The 21,534-nt window shown below is 32.2% G+C and overlaps 1 protein-coding gene and 1 long non-coding RNA gene across 3 annotated transcripts in view; one reads left to right on the top strand and one right to left on the bottom strand.

Annotated features, from left to right (window-relative positions):
- The window catches only part of Tyn (trynity), a 4,573-nt gene extending 895 nt beyond the window's left edge, over positions 1–3,678 (bottom strand). The window contains exons 1-8 of the mRNA XM_074250478.1: positions 3,518–3,678; positions 3,158–3,430; positions 1,523–2,236; positions 1,267–1,442; positions 826–1,099; positions 668–749; positions 449–593; positions 194–374 (exon numbers count right to left, since the gene is read on the bottom strand). Of these exons, the coding sequence (XP_074106579.1) occupies positions 194–374; positions 449–593; positions 668–749; positions 826–1,099; positions 1,267–1,442; positions 1,523–2,236; positions 3,158–3,430; positions 3,518–3,659 (1,987 nt within the window). The 5' untranslated portion in view covers positions 3,660–3,678. The remainder of the gene's footprint in view (positions 1–193; positions 375–448; positions 594–667; positions 750–825; positions 1,100–1,266; positions 1,443–1,522; positions 2,237–3,157; positions 3,431–3,517) is intronic.
- The window catches only part of LOC141532185 (uncharacterized), a 24,408-nt gene extending 2,874 nt beyond the window's left edge, over positions 1–21,534 (top strand). Inside the window, exons 2-5 of one of the 2 annotated variants that reach the window (XR_012480054.1) lie at positions 4,464–4,546; positions 20,262–20,463; positions 20,636–20,828; positions 21,126–21,534. This is a non-coding gene — a long non-coding RNA (uncharacterized LOC141532185). Of the gene's footprint in view, positions 1–4,463; positions 4,547–18,562; positions 18,756–20,261; positions 20,464–20,635; positions 20,829–21,125 lie in introns of those variants that run through there. The other variant, XR_012480055.1, reaches the window with a different exon arrangement.

The raw sequence follows: 21,534 nt of genomic DNA, 5'->3' as shown, positions 1-21,534 counted from the left end.
TTACTGTCAAATTGGCCAATTTCTATGTTGATTTGAACAATTTTAACGTCTAATTGGTTACAATTGACGTTAAATGGTCTTAAAGACCTTAATCCAGACATTTGGACCTTCTATAAACCCCAATTAGACCCCATTGAGATGATACCAATTGTCTAATTGAGACCTTACCAATTTTTTAAATAAAAATACTTACCAGCATCATTGAAATCAACACTGGCGTCACTCCTGAGGAACTCGGACTGTTTTTCATCCCCGAAATCAAGGACCAAAATTTCCTGCGATAAAGTCATGTCCTCTTCAGTAGAATTAGAGACACTCCTCCTCTTTCTCTTGCCCCAGGACTCCAAGGATTCGTGGTCCCATTCGCAAATTGCCTGGAAAATCAAACTTTTATAAAATTCCGTCTAACCTTGGCCTTACAGATTTTCTCGGAAAAAAAAAAACTTACAGGCTCACAAGGTCCCAGACAGTACTTGACGTTGCACTGGAAAATGACTCCGTAGGACTCGGTGAACCTGAAGGCCTCGTATACTGACTGGAGGGCATTGCGGTCGGAGGTGAATGCGGGGAAAATTGAAGTGTCTACAGGACATCTGCAGGGAAAATTCTAGTGAGCATCCAATTGAAATTTGAGAAAATATCTAAAAAAAATTATTTTGGGCCTTACCCTTCGTCGTCGATTATTTGGAAAGTACTTTTTGAGTCCTTGGCCATGGCTACACAACTCCTCGCGAAAATTCCGTAAGGCGCTGGAAGGAAAATAAAAATTAATTTTGGGCCTTATGAAGATTTTTTGGGCCTCATAGAATATTTCGGAAAACTTACTGTCTTCCGGAATTTCAATACGGAAGGTCAACTTGTCTCCAATCCTGACAGTCTCGACCTCTCGGGCCCTCGAGTCCAGAATTCTGATCTTCGGCGCCGGGGCCTCAGGAGCGCTGGTGATGCTGATCATATCTGGGTCCTTGATCGGCATCATCCCGAATGTAATGTTCTTGGAAGACATATCGTAGGTGCACTTCACCCGGTAAATTTTGTCGGCTTTGGTCATTACCACCGAGTGGTGTTGGAGGACCACGGTATTGGAGTAGACACCGGTCTGAAATCCGTCACGCTTTATTTCATACATGAAACAATTCCTCGTTAATTACAGTATTTACATATATATATATTTACTTAATATCAATGTAAATATTAACACGGTTGTAAGCCAAAATTTTTTTCTCAATTGTTCCAAAAAAAGAACCAACTAAATTATCAACTTACAACACTCTGAGTATTACAATCCTGCCCTGACATTGTCAAATCCAGTCTGAAGAGGTCGCTGTTGGCAACATCAATGTTACAAGTCTCTGACCTTCCCAGAGCGTAGATTCTTCCATTGAAGGGCTTGTTGGTCCTTACTTGAACAGCAATCTTGGTGTCCTTGCAGTCCACGGTCACTGAAATTGACATAAATTCATCAAATCCTGCCACGGATTTGCTAAATTGAGCGATTGGAAACTTGGACCATTTAACTTACCGTTGTAGCAGGTTCCAGTCTTATCACAATTGGCATTGGACCCATTTCTGAGAGAATAAGATATCGGATCCTCAGTAGCTTCAACATAAAGCGGAAGATCAGTGCCTTTTTCGCAGAAATTCTCATAGTAAGCTCCAATTCTCTCTCCGTTATCAATCAGAGGCCGCTCGTAGTTCAAGTAAGTCGAAGGTCCATCTGGAAGAGAGTAGTGGTCCAAGTGGAACAACTGGCAGTTGTTACTGTCACCTGTCGGAGGCCCGCGGTAGAGGAAGGACCTGCAGAGGAAACTGGACTCGTTCTCGCAGGCGAGCTTGCAGGAAGCCTCAGTAGGGACCGCTAAGTCCTTGTCGACATAGTACTGGAGTCCAACATATTGGGCGATCTTGTCGTCTGCGACCCCGATTCTCGGAAGCTGGTAGATCTTTAAAGATTTGCAAGCGTCCTTTGGCTTCAGGCACAGGTTCTCGAAGTAATCCACGCCCTGAGCATCCACGAACTGTACGAACTGCCCAGTAGACCGACGGTCTGCGTCTGACATCGCGCACTGGAGGGACATGTAGTTGTACTCTACTGATCTGCAGGTGAACCTTCTTTCGCTTAAGCACGAGGCAAGACATGCGTCCTTTGATGATGAGTAGATCACTGTGTTGTCCAGGCCTCGGATCATCTTGTTTGGCACTCGCTCGAACGACCATAATCGTCGGCAGACGTTGTCTAAAAAAAAAAAAAAAGCAGGTTGAATAAAAATTAAAAAAAAAAAAAATTTTTTTTTGTGATGCAAAAAAATTTTTTTCAACTCGCTGTAGCTCCGAAACTAATAATCAGATTTATGACTTTGAGTAGTGTTTTGGAACGGAAATGGGCTGGGCTATAAAATGAGCTCAAAATTAAAAAAAAAATTTTTTTTGGTTTTTCGTATAAAATCAAAAAAATTTTTTTCAACTCGCTGTAGCTTCAAAACTTCTGATCCGATTTACGACTTTGAGTAGTATTTTGGAACGGAAATTGATTGGGCTATAAGATGAGCTCATAATAAAAAACAAAAAAAATTTTTTTAGTTGTTCTTGAGCTAAAATTTGGAAAATATTAATATTTAGAAAATTCATCGGATATGAAAAAATAATTTTTGAAAGTCACTAATTTGCAAATCGAAGAATTTTATAGAAAAATTAACAGAGGTAAAAAAAAAAAAAAAAGAAAGAATAAAATATAATAGTTAAATATTTTCAAAGATTTTTTTAGGTAGTAATTTAAATCTTCTGGTCTATTGATAGAAATCTCGGAAGGGCAAACAAAAGACGACTGGTACCTGCAGGTCCGGGCTCTGAGAATTCGAAAGGCAGACCCTACGTGGGCCTTTTTAAAGGCGTTAAGTGAGTCCCTTTTCTAGCCGCGTAGATAATTTTGAAACAGGTTGTGACAGCTTTGCTGGTGCCTGACTTCTCATTCGTAATTCACTCCCTATTCTCTACTTCCGATGAAAATTTTACCCTCCTCAAACCCTTGAGCCCTCACAGGGTGGTAAAAAATTCAACGATTATTTTTTACGGACCAACGGAATGTTTGAAAATGATAGAATTTTTTTCCCGGAAATTTTTGACTATTTTTTAAATATTTTAGAGAAAATTTACTCACCAGATCTCAGTTGAAGCTTAGTCATGTAATATTTATTAACAGCTCGTTGAGGCTGAGCTTCTGGATTGGTCGCCGAAGTCTCATTGTGAAGTTCGCACATCGTGTTCTGGATCGGCGCCAGAGGGTTCACAACAAAGGAAAATGCAACTGCCTGGCAATCTACACGATTTCTGCATCGCTCCTGACATTCGTACAGAGATAAGTTACGCGCAGTGTAGAATGTTGTCCCTCGATAGTCGTAGTTCGTTGATTTCTCGAACGTCGTTTTTACGGCTGAAATAATAACAATATTTATTAAAAATTCCCTTTTTTTTTTTTTTTTTTTTATTAAAATTAATAATAATGATTATAATTTCTTACCTGGGCCTGCTATTGCCAAACTGAAGAGGGCTAGGAATGAAATTACGCTCAATCGGTCCATCTGAAAAAAAAAAAAAATTATTTTTAAAATTTTTGATCTGAGAGGAAAATTTTTTAAATAAAATTTGTAGGATTTCACCATACAAATCCAAAAAAATTTGACTGGTTCAAAAATTTTAATTAGTAAAAAAGTTATGGTACTTTAAAATCGGAAATACGAAAAACGGAAAAAAATATATTGAAAATTCCCTTACTATCTACTCTAACTATGTTACCGACGATCAGCTGTTACCTCTGGCAGTCTATATACCCACTACCGATAACACAGGTCCCCTTTTCCACAAAATCTCGCAAAAAAATATGAATGGTTATGGTAGGAAAGAAAACTTTAAGAACCATAATTAAAGCACTTATATAAATCTATACTTGTATTAATATTTTTACGATCCAGTGAGCAATTACGATCCCGTTGGAGCTCATCATCTCCCGGATCTAGCGATTGGATACCTAACGGTCCCCTATAAAGCTCATATGACCTTTTTTATATAAAAAAAGAAAAATTTTTTATCATAATAAATAAATTATAATATAAATCGAGCCACGTTGAGTCAGTCATAAATCTAAGTAATTAATGATTACTTCTTACTGAGCAGGTACTAGCCTAGGGTTCAATGACCCGGGCCCTTGAATCCACAGGAAGAGAACTCACTCATGCAAATACAACATTCTTGAGACATTTTTAACTTAACAGTCTCGTCATTTCCTTGTTTCGCCTCTTTTTGTCTCCTAACAATCTCACTATCTCACGGTAGCTCAGCTCCTAATTAAGGAAAAACAATCTCGGGGGGGTTTCGGCTCGAGAATTTCCCAAAGCTTACAAAAATAAAAGACCGTAAATTTGTTTTAGAGTTTTAAAATTAATTAATATTATTTTTTTTTGCTTTAGTTTCAGTGTTTAAGTGTTACGTGGCACTTTCACCATGGGGTGGCGCTAGGGGTACAGTGACTGGATCGTTTCAAGGCCAAGAGGTAAGTGGCCCCTAGCAGGTACTGTACCTTCACCTCTATCTCAATCGTTCGAAATAATTTCGTTCCTCGTAAGAGTAATATAACATAACATAATACATTTTACATAATAAAAATGGAAAATAACCTCTATTTATTTATATTCACTCAAAGAATTCTCAAACGATTTTCCGAGTTATGAACGTGAATTCTTATCGGGAATAATAATACACTCATTTTTATGGGATATTTTATTCAAAGGTGTGAATTATTACTCTGTCCATTTTACCCCTATAAAAAATTTTTTATCGAAATTATTATTGGTTTATCTTATAGCCCAGCCGATTTCCATTCCAAAACACTACTCAAAACGTCAAATCGGATAATTAGTTTTGGAGCTACAGAGAGTTCAAAAAAAATTTTTTGCATCAATACTAAAAACAAAAAAAAATTTTTTTTTTTAAACAAGCTTATCTTCTAGCCCAGCTGATTTCCGATCCAAAACACTACCTAAAGTCATAAATCAAATAAATAGTTTCGAAGCTATAGCAAGTTGAAAAAAAATTATTTTTTAATCTTTCAATTTTTGTCTTGAAAAAAACTATTTTTTTTTTTAACGGAATTTAGTGACCCGGTGACCAGTTGATGAATTTGGCCTCTAAAAATGAAACAATGAAATCAAATTTTAACGGTTAACATAATATACAATTGTTTTTTATCGTGTATAAATGCCAGTCATTATGTGTTAGCGTAACAATGAAGCATAAAAAGATACGTGAGAAGAATGCAAGCTTGCTTTTAAAATATTTTATTACATTAGTTATATTTTTAATGTTTTTTAACTCTGTAGGTATCCAGAGCAGGATTTTTAATGGACGAATAGGTTCAAGATAGAATGGTTATAGTAAAGAGAAAGATTTCTCTACTCTGTGTATCAGAGAGTTTGTGGACCGCGCAACGGTAACTGGATATTGCGTTCCAACACCGTTACACTTATGACCAGATCTATCTTTTATGAAATAGTTCATATTTAATCATTTAAATAATAAATATTACGGCATTTTTTTTTTTTTTTTAAAGAGCAGAGTTTTGGCTACAATTTACACTCCTTAGTTTATTTTTTACGCTAATCAAAACCTTAGATATCAGCGATCAAAATCTAGACCAGAGTTGTCAAGGTTACAATTTTGAAATGCGTTGGAACTAATTTTCTAATTATCGCAAAATCAATTGCAATACGGATCGCAAAACCTCTTGAGGGGTAGTTTAGCAGCCTATTTGGCCGATTTTGAAACAATCGATTATTTTCAATATAAATCGGAATTTTCCAAATTTTCCATTCGAACGAATTGGAGAGTCCTCTTCGGAGAACGCTGTATCTCCAAAGATAAATTTTTTAGACACTCGGGTCTAACTTCATTCGTTAAGACGGTTTTCAAGCTACAATTTACACCCCTAATTTTATTTTTTGCGCATGCGCAAACCCAAGTTACGATTAGTTAAAAATAGAGTACCTTTTTTTAAGATATCTTCTCGGCAAATTGAGATGCAAAAATCATTCAAAGTGATTTTAAAAGCCTTATAAGACAGATGGCGTTAGTCAAGGGGTAAAATGGACCGATAAAATGGAGGTAGGCTGGGACGGTGGTTATGGTATTTGCGGGTAAATATTGTTATTATGTGAAGACAATGTGTTTTTCTGCGTAACGGTGTCATATACTAGTGTATAACTCTTTTCTTGTTTAAACCGGAACCCACTACGAGGTAAGTTTAACCACTAAACCGTTGGTTTTTGTGTCATCGCTGAAATAGCAAATCATCATCTCACACAACGTTTATTATTATTAAATACCGTAAAACGGAATACCTTAACATTACATTAACTTTACACATCATTTATTTGTATAAATATTTCAATAATGAATTCGTAATATATTATCGATTTATTTTAAATTTTAAATTTTAAATTTACTATAACGGTGGTTAACGATAAATGACTAAATATTACACACTGTAACAACTTCCGCATTTCAATTACCCGTGTATTTACAAACTTTTATCTCGGTTGTAGTTTTCACTTAAATGTTTACGATTTTTAAACAGCCGGTTGTTATCCAATTTTAAAAATTCTTTCTATTTTAAAAAATTCATACCTTTTAAATTACCAAAAATTAAGAAAGCAAATAATTTTTTTTAAAAAGAAGAAACTTGTAGCTACAATTTTTGTTTCAAAAAATTTTTTTTAAAGTCAATAATTTTTAAGATAAAAAGTTTCCAAAAATAAACCATGGCAATTTTTGACCAAAAGATTCATTTTTGAGTCTATAATTTTATTCCACCCCGTAAAAAATAAATGACTAATAAAAATATATATATCCAGTAGCAATAAAATATCCACGTAATTTGCCAGCGCATAGGGGCCCATTAAACCTCAGGAGGTTTAATGCAAACATTGCCCATTAACCATCCACCATCAGAGAGATAATCGAGTTTAAAGGCTATAAAACCTCTAGATTATCTAAAACTTCCTGTATTTAAAGAACCCTGTGAAAATTCACATCCCAGCTATATTGTTCACCGTGAGATATTTGAATTAAATGCCTTAATATAATATAATACGTTACTCAATCCACTACAAGTTCTCGGTCAGGGTCCGATGTCGGTGATGTCCAGTAGAATATTTGTAGAGAGTGGGGGGGGGGAAGCTAAGAACTTGGGACTTACGGAGTGGGAAGAGTGTGAGATGATCTCGAGGGAGGGGGGTTACGGGTAAGATGTCAACGGTGGGGGAAGGGTTCAACGGCCTAATGGCGCCTAAGATCCTTTTGCAACCTGATACTTTAAGGCAGGTCGGGCAGTTTTATATGTTGCCTTTGTATGTAAAGAAAATTGGCTTATAGAAATTTTTTTGGGCTAATTTTTTAAATTCATAACTTGGGCCCTATGGAAAATTAACGGCCCAATTAATTTTTTTTAGATTCTTGTGACTTTACTCTACAAATATTATTGGAAAAACTTTTCAAAAATATTGATACTTTTTCCAAAAAAAAATTAATTTGAACCAGCTCCATCAAGATTTTACACTAGTCCAATTTAATAGTTACATAACTTGGGCCCTATGGAAAATTAAGGAGCCAATTAATTTTTTTTAGATTCTTGTGACTTTATTCTACAAATTTTATTCCAAAAAATTTTCAAAAAAATTAATACTTTTTCCAAAAAAAATTAATTTGAACCAGCTCCATCAAGATTTTACACTAGTCCAATTTAAAAGTTGCATAACTTGGGCCCTATAAAAAATTTAAGTCCCAAATATTTTTTTCTAAATTCTAAAGACTTTACACTCAAACTTTCGTCCCAAAAATTTTCCAAAAAAAATTATTTTTAACCAACCTCATCGAGATTTTAGACTAGATCGATTTTAAGGTTGCATAATTTGGGCCCTATAAAAAATTCAGGCCCCGAATATTTTTTTTCAGATTTTAGAGACATTTCACTACAACTTTTATTCGAAAAATTTTTCAAAAAAACCAATATCTTTCCCGTGAAAAATAAATTTTGAACCGACCTTTGCGGGGGGTGTAAACTGGCCCAATTTCAAAACCTCATAACTCGGGCCCAAATTGAAATATCTTTACCGGGTGAATTTTATAGGGCCCAAAACACCCCAAAATTTGTAAAAAAAAAAAAATTCAAAATATATAAAAACACAGCACGTACCTTGCTCACAGTGACACAACACAAAAACTTGTTATAAATAAATAAATTCACACTGGGGCCTCAAAGGACCCAAATAAAACCAGAAATAATTATCGAAGCAACTAGATGGTGTCCTCCAACGTGGACGGCGGTCGGGACGGCTCTGTAGATCCCGAGATTGTGGGTTGAATTTATAAACCAGGTGTCCGCGAGGCAGGAGGTGTTTTAACCTAAAGAATACTAGGGATTCGTTGATTCTTATGGAAGAACCAGTCATTGGACGGGCAACATAGCGGTACTTGTTTATTCTATGTCTCTCTCCCTCTTGTTGCTCTGGTTAATCCCCAGCGGAGGCTTCTTCAGCCGAGGACTCAAACAGCGTCTAATAGCTGGTAACTATTTTATTAATTCCAATGCTATTATCTAGGAATCTTAAGGATCAAGAAAGTTGCTCTAAGAAAGTTTTTCTGAGCGTTCTTCAGGGAAAAGTTTGAGAAAAGAGGAAATTATCGGGGTTGGAAAATTTTTTGAAAGTTCAATTTGGAACAATTAGGCTCCTAAGTACCAATAAAAGCCAAAAAAAAATTAGTCCGGCTCCAAAATTTTGATCAGGAAAAAAGTGTTTCCGTTTTCACCTTTAATTTCCAATATTTCTGCAGAAACTTGTTCAATTCTGTTCAAGCCTCACTCTAAGTTATCAATAATCAAAACCCGGCTTAATTACACCTAGGTCAGAGGATCGGCAAACAACAAGATACGTGATTGGCTAACTTGATGTAATAGACCGTGAGGCACGTACTCGTTGGTCAGGACAAAAGAGGCGCTGGGATGATGCCCATAATAACAACACTGTCCGTTGGGCCTTAAGACCCTCGCCTTGCACTAAAACCCTTAGGATTTAAACCACCGAGCCTGCTCTCTGATCATCCTACGCCGACAACGAGTTTAGCCTCAGCCTGGACTGCAATTGCTGTTGTTAGATTATTGAATAGTAAATAAAATCGTGAGCTAGCTCTGATCTCCGTAGGGGTGGGGGCCTTTCTAGAGCATTTTAATATAAAACCTCTTTATGTGGGATATCGGTAACCTAGAATCCGAAAATCGTGATATCGATAAGTGCCGTTATAAAACAATATTTTAGAATTGAAGAACTAGTTCAAGGAATTTTTCTTTAAAATTCATAATTCTGGTTTTGATTACCCCAAGAAGTTGATCTAGGTGTCATTCTAACCGGAAGACAGTCTGCTGTTGGTATAATTTTTGGTTCGCAAAACAGACCCTTAATTAATTTTTTTTGGTCCTTAAACCTCAAAAATAGCTATAAGGCTTAGAAGTAATTTTTGGAATTATTTGAAAAGCCATAATTTGGGAACAAAATTTTTTTTTTAAAAGTTTGATTAATGATTTTGATAGGAAATTTCCTCCTCTATAAAAAAGGTTCCTTACGATTTTTTGATAAATTTGATAATTTTGAAGATGGAGAAGTTAAAGTTTAGTTTTAAGGAAATTTCGAGTTTTTGACTGGGGGCGTAGGAATTTTATGAAAATTCTTAGGAGATTTTGAAAAGTAGCTGGTAGTTTTTTAGTTTACAGTATCTAGACGATAATCCCAGTGCCGAAGACATAAAAAGTTAATTGTAATTATTTTTTTTTTTTTTTTTTTTGGCTTTAAACCTCAAAAATAGCTTATAAAGCTTAGAAGTGATTTTTGGAATTTTTTTGAAAAACCATAATTTAGGAACAAAATATTTTTTTTAAAGGTTTGATTAATGATTTTAATAGGAAATTACCTCCTCTGTAAAAAAGGTCTCAAGATTTCTTAATAAATTTGATAGTTGTCATTCTAACCGGAAGACAACCTGCTGTTGGTAAAATTTTTGGTTGGCAAACCAGACCCTAATTTTCCAAACTACGGAGCTATTAGAGCTAATGAGACCTGGCGCCAAAAAGAGATATTGGCCTCAAAAAAAAGGTGATTAGGATCACCAAGGAGTGCATATAGTTCCACGAGAATATGATGCAATTTGTTTAAATACCGTGACGCTACCGTGATGATTCTGAGTAATAACGCTCAGATAGTTATCAGTGGGTATGTGTATGAAAGTGTGCGTTGGCAACCTTCCAAGGTCACTGAGTCGCTGTTTAAAAGGATTAAAAAGTTATAAAAAATCTATGATGGTAATGGAAAAGCAAAAAAAGAGGAATAAGAGTTGTTTGCCTGGAGGCAGACAAAGAACTCGCCACTAATGATCGAGTAGCTTGTGATAAAAATAATATAATGGGTGACGTTAAGCTAGGGTTAACACACCGAGGCACGTTAACAATATACGTAATTTTCAATTTACCAAGGCACGACTTGAGAGCAACGACTTGTCGAGTTTCGGGGTGATTTCCGAGGTTTTCCGATCGATCAAGGTCAAATTTGGCGCCATCGGAATGCGGAAGCAGAAGATGAGGTCCACATCGCCAGAGAGAGGAGTTTTTGACAACGGGATAAAAATTACGACACGCTCTGGAGCCTATGGAGACATTGGCTTAGGTTAGGTACCTTTGTTCTCCGGCGCAAGGGGCACATATGCCGTAACGGCAATCTTTATCTCCGTTTTTAATAAACCACAGTTAAGTCCAAGACCCTTCCCCAACGATCGGACAAATTAAACGGTTTCAAGTGACCTCTACGCGGGTTAAGTGTAAGCTCCTTTAATATCGTGTGGGAAATATATTTCCCGCGAATATAAGATTGATGCGGCTTCAAGGACACTCGATCGTGTCATTGCACCAGATGATCGCTCCAGACGGGTAATAACAATAATTATCGCAAATTACCCAACTATCCACGGTCGCTAAGCTGATTTCTTTATCCAATGAGGTTCTGGAGGAAACGAGGGTTTTGTGATTGAGAATCCAAGTTGGATGAACTGCAGGAGCGGGGGAAAGGAGGACTCTCCTTCTGTCATTATTGATAATTTTCAATGTCTGTGCTTAACAGGGCGAATTTTTTTGATTTTTCTCCATGCAATAAAAAAAAAAGGTTTCAAATTTTGAAAAGCTCAAAAATCAACGAAATTTTTCGATCTTAGATAACGGGCTAGATTTAAAAATCTTTAAAACTGTTGAGTCCTTGACCGACCGTGAACTTAAAGAGCGCTCGTGATTCTCCAGTTGATTGGTGTCGGCACGCAACTCTACGGCAACTTCTCTGACTTCTGATTACAGATATTACTATTACTAGTGGCATAATACATAATAACAACTTATAAAAAAATAACAATGTCTTTACAGCGTTGAGCAGACGGAAATGGAAAATTCGTGTCGTTATTTTTTATGAGAAGCTACGAAATAAAATAATTTACGACGTAACGCTTGAAATAACCACGGACAAAGAAAATAATGATTGTTTTTGTATTCTGTAAATAAACCCCCTGGTTTCGTTTATTTTTATTCAATTAGTCCTAAAATTCTTCAACTGAAAATATTATAATAAAAAATAATATCAAAAATAAACAAACAAAATTTTAATTATACTTTTAAACCTTGGAGCTTTTTTTAAGGTTTAAGGCCCAAAAAAAATTAATTATAATTAACTTTTTATGTCTTCGGCACTGGGATTATTATCTGGATACTGTAAACTAAAAAACTACGTGCTACTTTTGCAAATCTCCTAAGAATTTGCCTAAAATTCCTACGCCCCCAGTCAAAAACTCAAAATTTCCTTATCAAAAAATTGTAAGAGACCTTTTTTATAGAGGAGAAAATTTCTTATCAAAATCATTAATCAAACCTCGAAAAAAATATTTTGTTCCTAAATTATGGCTTTTCAAAAAATTCCAAAAATTACTTTCAAGCCTCATAGCTATTTTTGAGGTTTGAGGCCAAAAAAAAAAATTAATTAAAATTAACTTTTTATGTCTTGGGCACTGGGAATATCATCTCGACACCTCAAACTAAAAAACTATAAGCTTCTTTGCCAAATCTCCTGAGAATTTTCCTAAAATTCCTACGCCCCCACAAAAACTTTTAAATACTCGAATTAAAATCCGTTAAACTCAGAAGTAGCAGTACCGTAATATAACATGTATATTAATACGGTGACTAATTTCTTATTATTATATTTTTTTCTCATCGACTCGGAAGTTAAATAAAAAGAGCCGAGTTGCCCGCGCGTGCAGAGTTAAATTGGCATGAAGCGTGACCAGTGTCCTCTGATTAACTTCTATTCCACCTAGACTTTTTATATTATTGCTTTTAATCTTCAGAACCTTAATACGCTTCCGTATAGAGGTTTAATTGCAAAACCGTTTTTTATTCCGTAATTTCTCGGCTATTTTTCGGGTTAAATTTTTTTTTGCCAATAGATGGCGCTGTCGCGCCAAAATAAAAATTTAATCACAGCCCGCCATTTTGTTGATCGATCTAGTGTAGCGAGGCCGGAGTAGAGACCAGAGACCGGATTCCGTAGTTTTTTAATGCGCGGTGTAATCTAAGCGAGTGCTGTGATGCGTGAACGGTCAACTAGAATCATCGTTTATTATTAGCATGGACAAGTCTTAATATACGAGATTCTGATCGACATATGGCTGAGACCTGTTTGCTAGCACACACTTAGAGTACTCTCGGTCGTTGAACTTTAATTACAGAGACCTTGCCCGTCCTTGACTGACAAAATTCCGAACTATTTGTATTGAGAGTTTCAAATAGGACTTTTTTCACTGGGGGCGTAGAAAATTTAGGAAAATTCTTAGGAGATTCGGAAAATTACCACGTAGTTTTTTAGTTTAAGGTGTCTAGATGATAATCCCAGTGGCGAAGACATAAAAAGTTCGGGGCAAAATGGTCAAAAATTTATTTATTTATTTATTTATCAAAAATAATTTATTTCTGAAAAAAAAAAAAAAAATTATAATTCATTTTTTTATATACCTAATAAAATTTATCTGGCTTACTGTCCCAATAAAAATCATAATATTATCGACTGTACGGGAAATAGAAAACTATTATAGACAAATTTTGACAGAGTCGATCAGTTAAAAGTAATTGATTTTTTAATTAAAAATTCTAAGAGGCGATAGCGATGATAATAATAAATTTCTCTAGTTATCAGGCGGAGTTACAAAATACTTTTACTCATCAGTCATATTCTTATCCATACAATAAATAAAAGGTTTTCCTCGAAGAATTTTATCACCTCGGGACGATGAACTTGAGCGATGAGAGATGAAATGGATACGGTGATACGCGGGGTGTTAATTTACTCGTGTCAGAGTTAATAAAATATATTTTATCAAAAGAAAATTTGTCGGTTAAATTACCTTTGAAAAAAAAAAATAAATAAATAAATCTCGTGTTTGAATAGAAATAATAATAATAAGTGTGTATTAACTCGATAAGATGGTAATGAAAATTGAAGAATTTAAAGGGGAAAAAAAATAAGATGGGTACGATCGCGATAATTAGAATTGAGAATAAGAATGAGAATGAGAATGAGAGTTTATATTTAAATAATATCTATAAATATATAGGAGCACGCAATCGTAGGTGGTACTCAAATGAATAAACACGCACAATGCAAATTTATTTGCTCGTGTAATTAGATATTAAAAGAGCTCACGGAGAAAAAATAATTACTATTGTAATTATTAATTATAAAATTCCAGGGTTTAATTTAGATGGGAACGATCTTCGGTAGAAGAAATTTATAAATTTTTTTAGAAATAAAATTATTTTGGGCCTTAAAAATAAATTTTAGCCTTGTAGAAAAAAGTTTTTATTTTTAACTTTACGTCAAAATTATTTCAAGTTAATCAGTTAAAAATTTTTGGGCCTTATAAAATAATTTTCCCTCATAGGTAAGAAAAAAAGAATGTAACATGAGAATAAAAATTTATTAATATTACCCTTGAAATAATAAATTTATCATTTATTATTACCAAGGACAGAATAAATATTTTACCGAGATTATTTACAGAAAAAAAAGTAAACAGCCAAGATGAAACTGTTTTGTTTTCTCAGTTAGTTTTTTTTTTTTTTTATCAAGTATCAAAGAGAATGAAAAGGCCGGGCGAGTTAAATAAAAGTAATATAAAATACAAAGTATAAAGGTAAAATATAAGAAAAAAGAAGGATCGAGAGTTAGTGGCTGTAGAAATTTTCACGGTAAATTCATACCGATTATTCTTCTTCTATCTTCATTCTCGATCCGTTTCGCTTGGGCATACAATACTCCTGCTTTTTGTGTTTATTCCCGGCTACTTGCCTATTTTTATTATTTTATTATTCCTCGTTATTATTATTATATATATATATATATATATATATATATATATATATATATATATATATATATATATGAATAAAATATATACACTTATACGAATTTTTTCTCAGATCACGGCTTTCAATCTCGATATCTCAATTTTTTCCTTTTTTTACACTTTCTGCTGACCGTCTTACCCCGAACTTTTTATGTCTTCGCCACTGGGATTATCATCAAGACACCTTAAACTAAAAAACTACGTTCTGCTTTTCCAAATTTCCTAAGAATTTTCCTAAAATTCCTACGCCCCCAGTCAAAAATTCGAAATTTCCTTAAAACTGAACTTTAACCTCTCTATCTTCAAAACTATCAAATTTATCAAAAAATCGTAAGAGACCTTTTTTATAGAGGAGAAAATTTTTTATCAAAATCATTAATCAAACCCCTAAAAAAAAAAATTTTGTTCCTAAATTATGGTTTTTTAAAAAAATTCCAAAAATCACTCCTAAGCCTTACAGTGTTTTTTAAAGGTTTAAGGCCCAAAAAAAATTAATTTTTTATGTCTTCAGCACTAGGATTATCATCTAGACACTCCAAACTAAGAAATTACGTGGTAATTTTCCGAATCTCCTAAGAATTTTCCTAAATTTCCTACGCCCCCAAAAAAAATTTCTATTAATATCAAAATTTGCGTGTTTTTATGAAGAATTTAATTACTACGGGGCCTTATGTCACACTTAGGCCCAAAATTGAGGCATTATGGTTCCTAGTTCGTATCAACCGTAATGGTATTTCCCAACAAACAAAAACCGTTGCTCAAAAAACGTAAGGAGGCCAATAAAAAAGTAGTATGGTCCGTTGAACCCTCTGTAATAAAACAAAAAAGGTTGTACACTATACTAATAAATAATGATAATGAATTTAATCAATGACAGAAGAAACAATGGAGGTAAAATCTCGGCAGCATCTCTTGTCCCCTTCTTTCCATTGGATAGGAATTTTATTTTAATTCTTTAGACTTTACTAGTGTAGTGTAGTGAATATTTCTCCGGTTTTGCGGTCGAGAGGATATACAGAGGTAGATTCTTCTCCCGGTATACTATGCATAGCTGCTCGTTGGTCACGTTCATGAGCGGATGGAATGAGAAGTGTATATAGTAAGTACAAGTACAAGTACAAGTACATGACCGAGAACACGCTTAAGGATTTTAAAAATAGTGACCAGACAAGTAAGGGAGCAATCACGAGCTCCAGTTAAGGTTTACTAGTAATTTATCTGCGTATGTAAATTCTGAGTGAGTAGACCTAAGCTCTGGATTGAGAGTATTGAGTACTGAGTACTGCCACTGAGAGTGCGTTGGCTTGTACAGATGCTTCTTCTTATCCTTTCAGGTTTTATTTTATTATTAGCTACCCAACGAGTTATTTCCGCTAGATGTTTGCATTTACTATCAATAGCAATGGAATTTATTTTTTCTAAGGCCCAAAATATAAAACACAATCTTATTAAGCACCCGAAAATAAGAAAATAAATTTTTTTTACATAAGGACCATAAAATTGGATGTAAGGCCCAAAAATTATTATAAGGCCTAAAATGTAACTTTGGTCAAATATACAACAGAGAATTTTTTGCATAAGGAATAAAAATTGTAATATAAGGCCCAGAATTATTATAAGACCCACAAATTAATGTAAGGCCCAAAATATTTGTTTGAATTTTTTTAATTAATTTTAAAAAATTATTAAATGACAAAATAAGCCCCCTTTTTTAAAATGAGGCCCATTGTGAAGAATAAGGTCCATTTTGAAAAATAAGGCCCAAAAAAAATTTTTTCTCTCATTTTAATTTCTAAACAAACAAAACATGTAACAAGTCTCGTTAACAAAAAATCACATCATTAATCACAAAAACATCATGATAACTATAATTACACGTGTTTATTAACACGTATAGATGTTAACAAAACAACCGGGTTTATTTATTCAACAAAAGTAATTTATCTTTGAGAAATGGTAAGTCAGGAGTTGAGAGTCTGAGTAAAGTAAAATCCAACGAAAAGAAAAAAAAAAAAAAAAAAAAAAACAATTCTAAAAGTGACGTGAGACTATTTAAAAGTGATGAAGAATAACTGTACAACTTACACTGGTTACTCGTTAACTTAACGTTTATACAACGTAACATACGGTAACATATTTGTTGCAATAGCAAAACAGAAGGTCAGATTACTTGGATAATTTGTAAGTCTTTCACACGGCATCGCGTATTCAATTATAAACAAAATTATTTATATCTCTTTCGAAAAAAGCAACAACTTTTTATAAAAATAATTAAATATATAGAGTACGGTATTTTTATTGTTCAATTAATTGGTTAATTAAATGCCCAGTAAACAATGGGCCTTTACGGTCGGTAGTTAATATATAAATTTAATAATATTAATTATTGTATATAATAAAATCGATCGAGAGATTAAAGACGAATTAATTTGTTTATAAAGAAAAGAAATTCCTTAGGACTTTATTTATAAATAAATAATTGCAAGAAAAAATCTCACGGGTATGGAATAATAATATTGTTGTTTAATCTTTTCCACATACTGTTATGTCAGAGTTCGAATCACTTAGATAATTACTATTATGCTCTAAAACTTCTATATACATATATATAAAGAAGGTAAATTTTTTCATTTTTAATTAACATAACAGATCGTTAAGATAAATTACTAAATTACTCTGGTAGTTTCATTATTTTTTAGTTTAAGATAACATTTGTTCGTGATCAAGAGTAACTGGAATTTCTTAAAGTTGATTTTTTGCATTTTGGGCTTTATGGCTATTGTGGGCCTTATAAATTATTTTGAACCTTGTGTGTTATAATTGGGCTTTATATTTATTTAAGGTTTGCATCGTTAAAAATTTTACTTTAAAATTTTTAGGCCTTATGATTAACTTTGGGCCTTAAATTTCATGAATGGGACTTATTACTCACTATTTATAATTTATTTGGAACTTATGAATAATTTCATGTTTCTTAGCTATTGGGACCGATAAAAATCCGTTAAAATTTTCTTTTTAAAATGAAAAATTACATTGCAAAATATTTGAATAATTTTATTACTCTCTGACTCGATCATTCCCATAAAAATAATGACGTAACCCATTAATGCCGTAACGCAATAAATCAATAAATTTAATGGTCTCGGTAAATAAAAATAAAATCGAACTGAAGTATGTAGGTTAGGAGAGTGGAGTTAAACAGGTATACTGTGAATTAAATAAGTTGAGTGTTATTGCCGATAAAATAGAATAAACCGTATATCCTCTATCGGAACACAAGATATAGACATAATCTAAAACGACACACAGCATACACGGCATTCATCATAGTCATTCGGTGGAACGGTTCCGTGTCTTTGCGTCATCGCCATTTTCATCTTGGCCATCTTTATCATCTTAAACATCAACATACACTATTAATGTTTTTGTTACTTTTGTTCACGAATCGTTTGCTATTGCGATAAAATAATTAACTTTGTTACTATTACTATTTGTAGTTGCATTAATTAAATCATTTATTCGAGGATGGATGCAATTAGTACAGTTAGCGCTACTAACCTCTTTTTTATTGCTTCCGGTTTATTAGTATTACTGCCTCCATTTTTCCGGTTTAGGATATCGATTCATTGATAAGTTGATAGATTTATGCTGAAATAAAATTTTATAGGGCCCATTGATAAGAAAAAGGAATTAAAAATTTTTTTATAAAAAATTGCAATAAATCGTATCGATAGCATAAGATAAAAAAAAAATAAAAATAAGGCCCATTTTTAAAAACAAGGCCAAAAATGACATATAAGGCCCATTTTAAAAATAAGGCCCAAAGTAACTTTTTTTTTATTATATCTTGAAATTTGATAAAATTCTAAAAATTTATAAAATGTGATAAAAAAAATTAATCAATAAACTCGAGTCTCATAAAATTATCAAAAATAACCAATTCTGGAAATAACAATTCACACTACCGTAGATTTATTCATCAGTAATTCCATTTGATTGCCATAAAATGACAGTCAATGATTATTGCGGCTGTAGAATTACTATCGTTTGGCTCTAGCAAGTTAACACTGACATGCGCTCATATAAATATAAGTATACATCCGTCAGTTATAAACTAAAACGTAATGCACAAGATAATTTATCAGTAAATTTATAGAGTGATGCCCGAGCATCAGCATATTCCAATAGGAGAGAGTGCAATTACCTGAGGGTATACATTCGAAGTAAGTTCGTAAGAAATGCATTTATAAGATGTAAGAAATGATAAAATACATTAAACAGTTGAGGAATACCGTTCAGTTCAATTGAATTGGGCCCGAAATGAGGTTATGCAGCAAACTTATACGCTAAGTCTACTCCCACATAACGCAAATCTAACCACTGGGTCTTTGTAACGTCAATTGTCTTTTTATTGTTGTGTCTCTCTGGGTCTCTATTTGCTGTTATTGTTGTTGTGATCCATGAAAATATCTTTTATTCAATTTTAACCGATACGTGCTCATGAATCCAGTCATTACTTTTACATTACGGGAATTTATGCCCCGAGTTCCCTTTCTAAGAATTTAAATTAAGATTCTCCCGTCGTTTTAATTTTATGGACTTTTAATTTGTAGCCTAAAGAAAAAAAAAAACACGAAAATTAATTTATTTTGTCAATTTTAATAGGCAAAAATCTAAAAATTTACTCTGAACCCGATAGTTTGCGAGAAAAAAAATTACGGGGGCCATCTAGCGGCGAAATAATGAACTAAAAATTATTAATTAGCCACTCACTGTCATAATTAAATAATAGTGAGTGAATTCCGATATAGTGTAATGGTTAGCATACCTTGTTTTTTTTTTTTTTTTAATTAATATAATTTTTTTTTTAATAAAAATTTGATTGTAAAATTTAATGATCCAAACAAAATAGTTAAAAAAAAAAATTAAATACATCCGTTTAATCATTTTTCAATTTAATAAAATTTTCCCTTAAGCAAAAAAGTGATCTATCAAGTATAATTAAATTTCTCCCTAGTTGAAATTATTTGAAATATCCTCAATTAAATAATAAATATTTTTTACTAACAATCTTTAATATATACAGTGCAAAGGATACTCTATAAAATAAAAAATAATAAAAAAGGATAATTGAATGAACATAATATTACCGATGCATATTATGGATTGCGAATTGCGTTGGTACTTGTAATAAAAATCCAAGTAACAATATTAATATTATCATTAACGTTAAAGTTAATATCTTATCTGTAAGTAAAGCTTCAAGTAATGGTGAATTACTTGTTATAGTTGAATTCGTGCGCTTAATATTATTATGAGCTTGAAGACGCGTGATTCTACTCTCGCGTGCCTAGTTATTGCTTACATTATTATATTATATCTAGGTCTTCCCTTCTAATCACACATCTACATAGATATATATTTAGAAATTTATATATTTATATACTACTGAAGAGAGTTTTAGAATATTAATTTTTTTTAACTGAAATAAAAAATATTTTATAAAAAATTTATATTTTAATTTTAATAACAAATTTAATATTTTCTTATTTTAATTAAAAAATTAAATTATTACTTCATAAATAATTATTACCTTTATCTAACAGCTGTAAATTTCATAATTTTTTTTTTTTTTTTTCATTCAATTTCTTCATTAATTACCAAAAATAAATACTTTTCCATCAATTTTATTTTTCAATAATATTAAATATATTTTTTCGTAATGCTAGACGCGCATTTTTGTCAGCTGTTGTCAAGCGGTAACGGAAAAGTGAAATAATAATAATAAACCGCGCCTCGACGCCACTAGTGCTGGGAATTTAAACTACTTAATTTAATCAAGACGCAAGCGTCTCTAGCGGTATTCAGTCAAAGCGCACATCACAACAAGCAGAAACTAAAGAAAATAAAGCGTCAACTGTTATTTACAAGGTATTGATGAACACTTTTATTTATTAACAAAATTAATTAATAATTAATTATTGAAATTATTTTTATACTTTTGTTATTAAATAACTTTTTTTTAATTAATTAAAAAAAAAATTAAGAAGTAATTTAAATAATTTTTTTTATATTATTCTTAACTAATTTTTATAATTTTCAGGTTGGACAAAATTAAGATTGGTTAATTATTCCTGAATGCAGTGATCAATTTTTTTTAATTACAAGATAAGTATTAAAAATAATTATCTTTATCATTAATAATCTATTAAATAATATAATTAATTTTTTTTTTTATGATTTCAGAATTTTCATAAATTTTACCAAGAAAAATTTTTTTTTACTATTTTATAAAGGTAAGTAAATAATATTTAAAATAATGCACGTGATATATTTTTATTAATAAAAATAATTTAATCAGTAGATTTATTACGTCATCGTAAAAAAATTAAAAAATTTTCTTAATATATTCACAATTATTTAAAATAATTCAAATTTTATTTTGTCTAATTTTTAACAGCTTTGTTAAGCTGCCAGCAAAATTAATTTTGAAACGAAAAAAAATTTTTTTGCTTGAATAATAAATCAATTTATGAAAAACGAGTCAATGCTAAAGAAAGCTATTTTTAATTCGCTTTTTTTTTTTTTTTTAGGGTGAAAAAATCTCTAAAACAGAAGTTGAAGGTTCTTGAAGAGAGTGGATTTCTTCCAACAAGAAAATTTTTTATCACTGATTGATTCGTCTAAAAAATTGGATTATAAATTACAAAGTCTAATGAACAATGCAATTAGGTTCATTTTCAATTTAAAATGTGATGAGCATATTACACCATATAGACACTCTCTAAATTAGTTGACAATCAAATCCAACAGGTCTTATTGTTTTGCATGTTTCTTTTATAAAATTATAAATAAGTGGAAAAGATTCTGAGAAATATTCTTGAGAAAAAGCGTTGACAAAAATATTACATGTATAAAAGAAAGGGAAAATAATTAAGTCATAAAAGTCATTTAGTACTTATAAGGAAAAAAAAAATAAATATCGATGTTTATACAAAATAA

This window comes from Cotesia typhae, unplaced genomic scaffold (assembly GCF_013202065.1).
Source record: "Cotesia typhae breed Kobodo isofemale line unplaced genomic scaffold, CoteBio_Ctyphae contig_59, whole genome shotgun sequence".
In the NCBI taxonomy this organism is placed as follows: Eukaryota; Metazoa; Arthropoda; class Insecta; order Hymenoptera; family Braconidae; genus Cotesia; species Cotesia typhae.
This window is presented reverse-complemented; position numbering and strand designations above follow the sequence as displayed.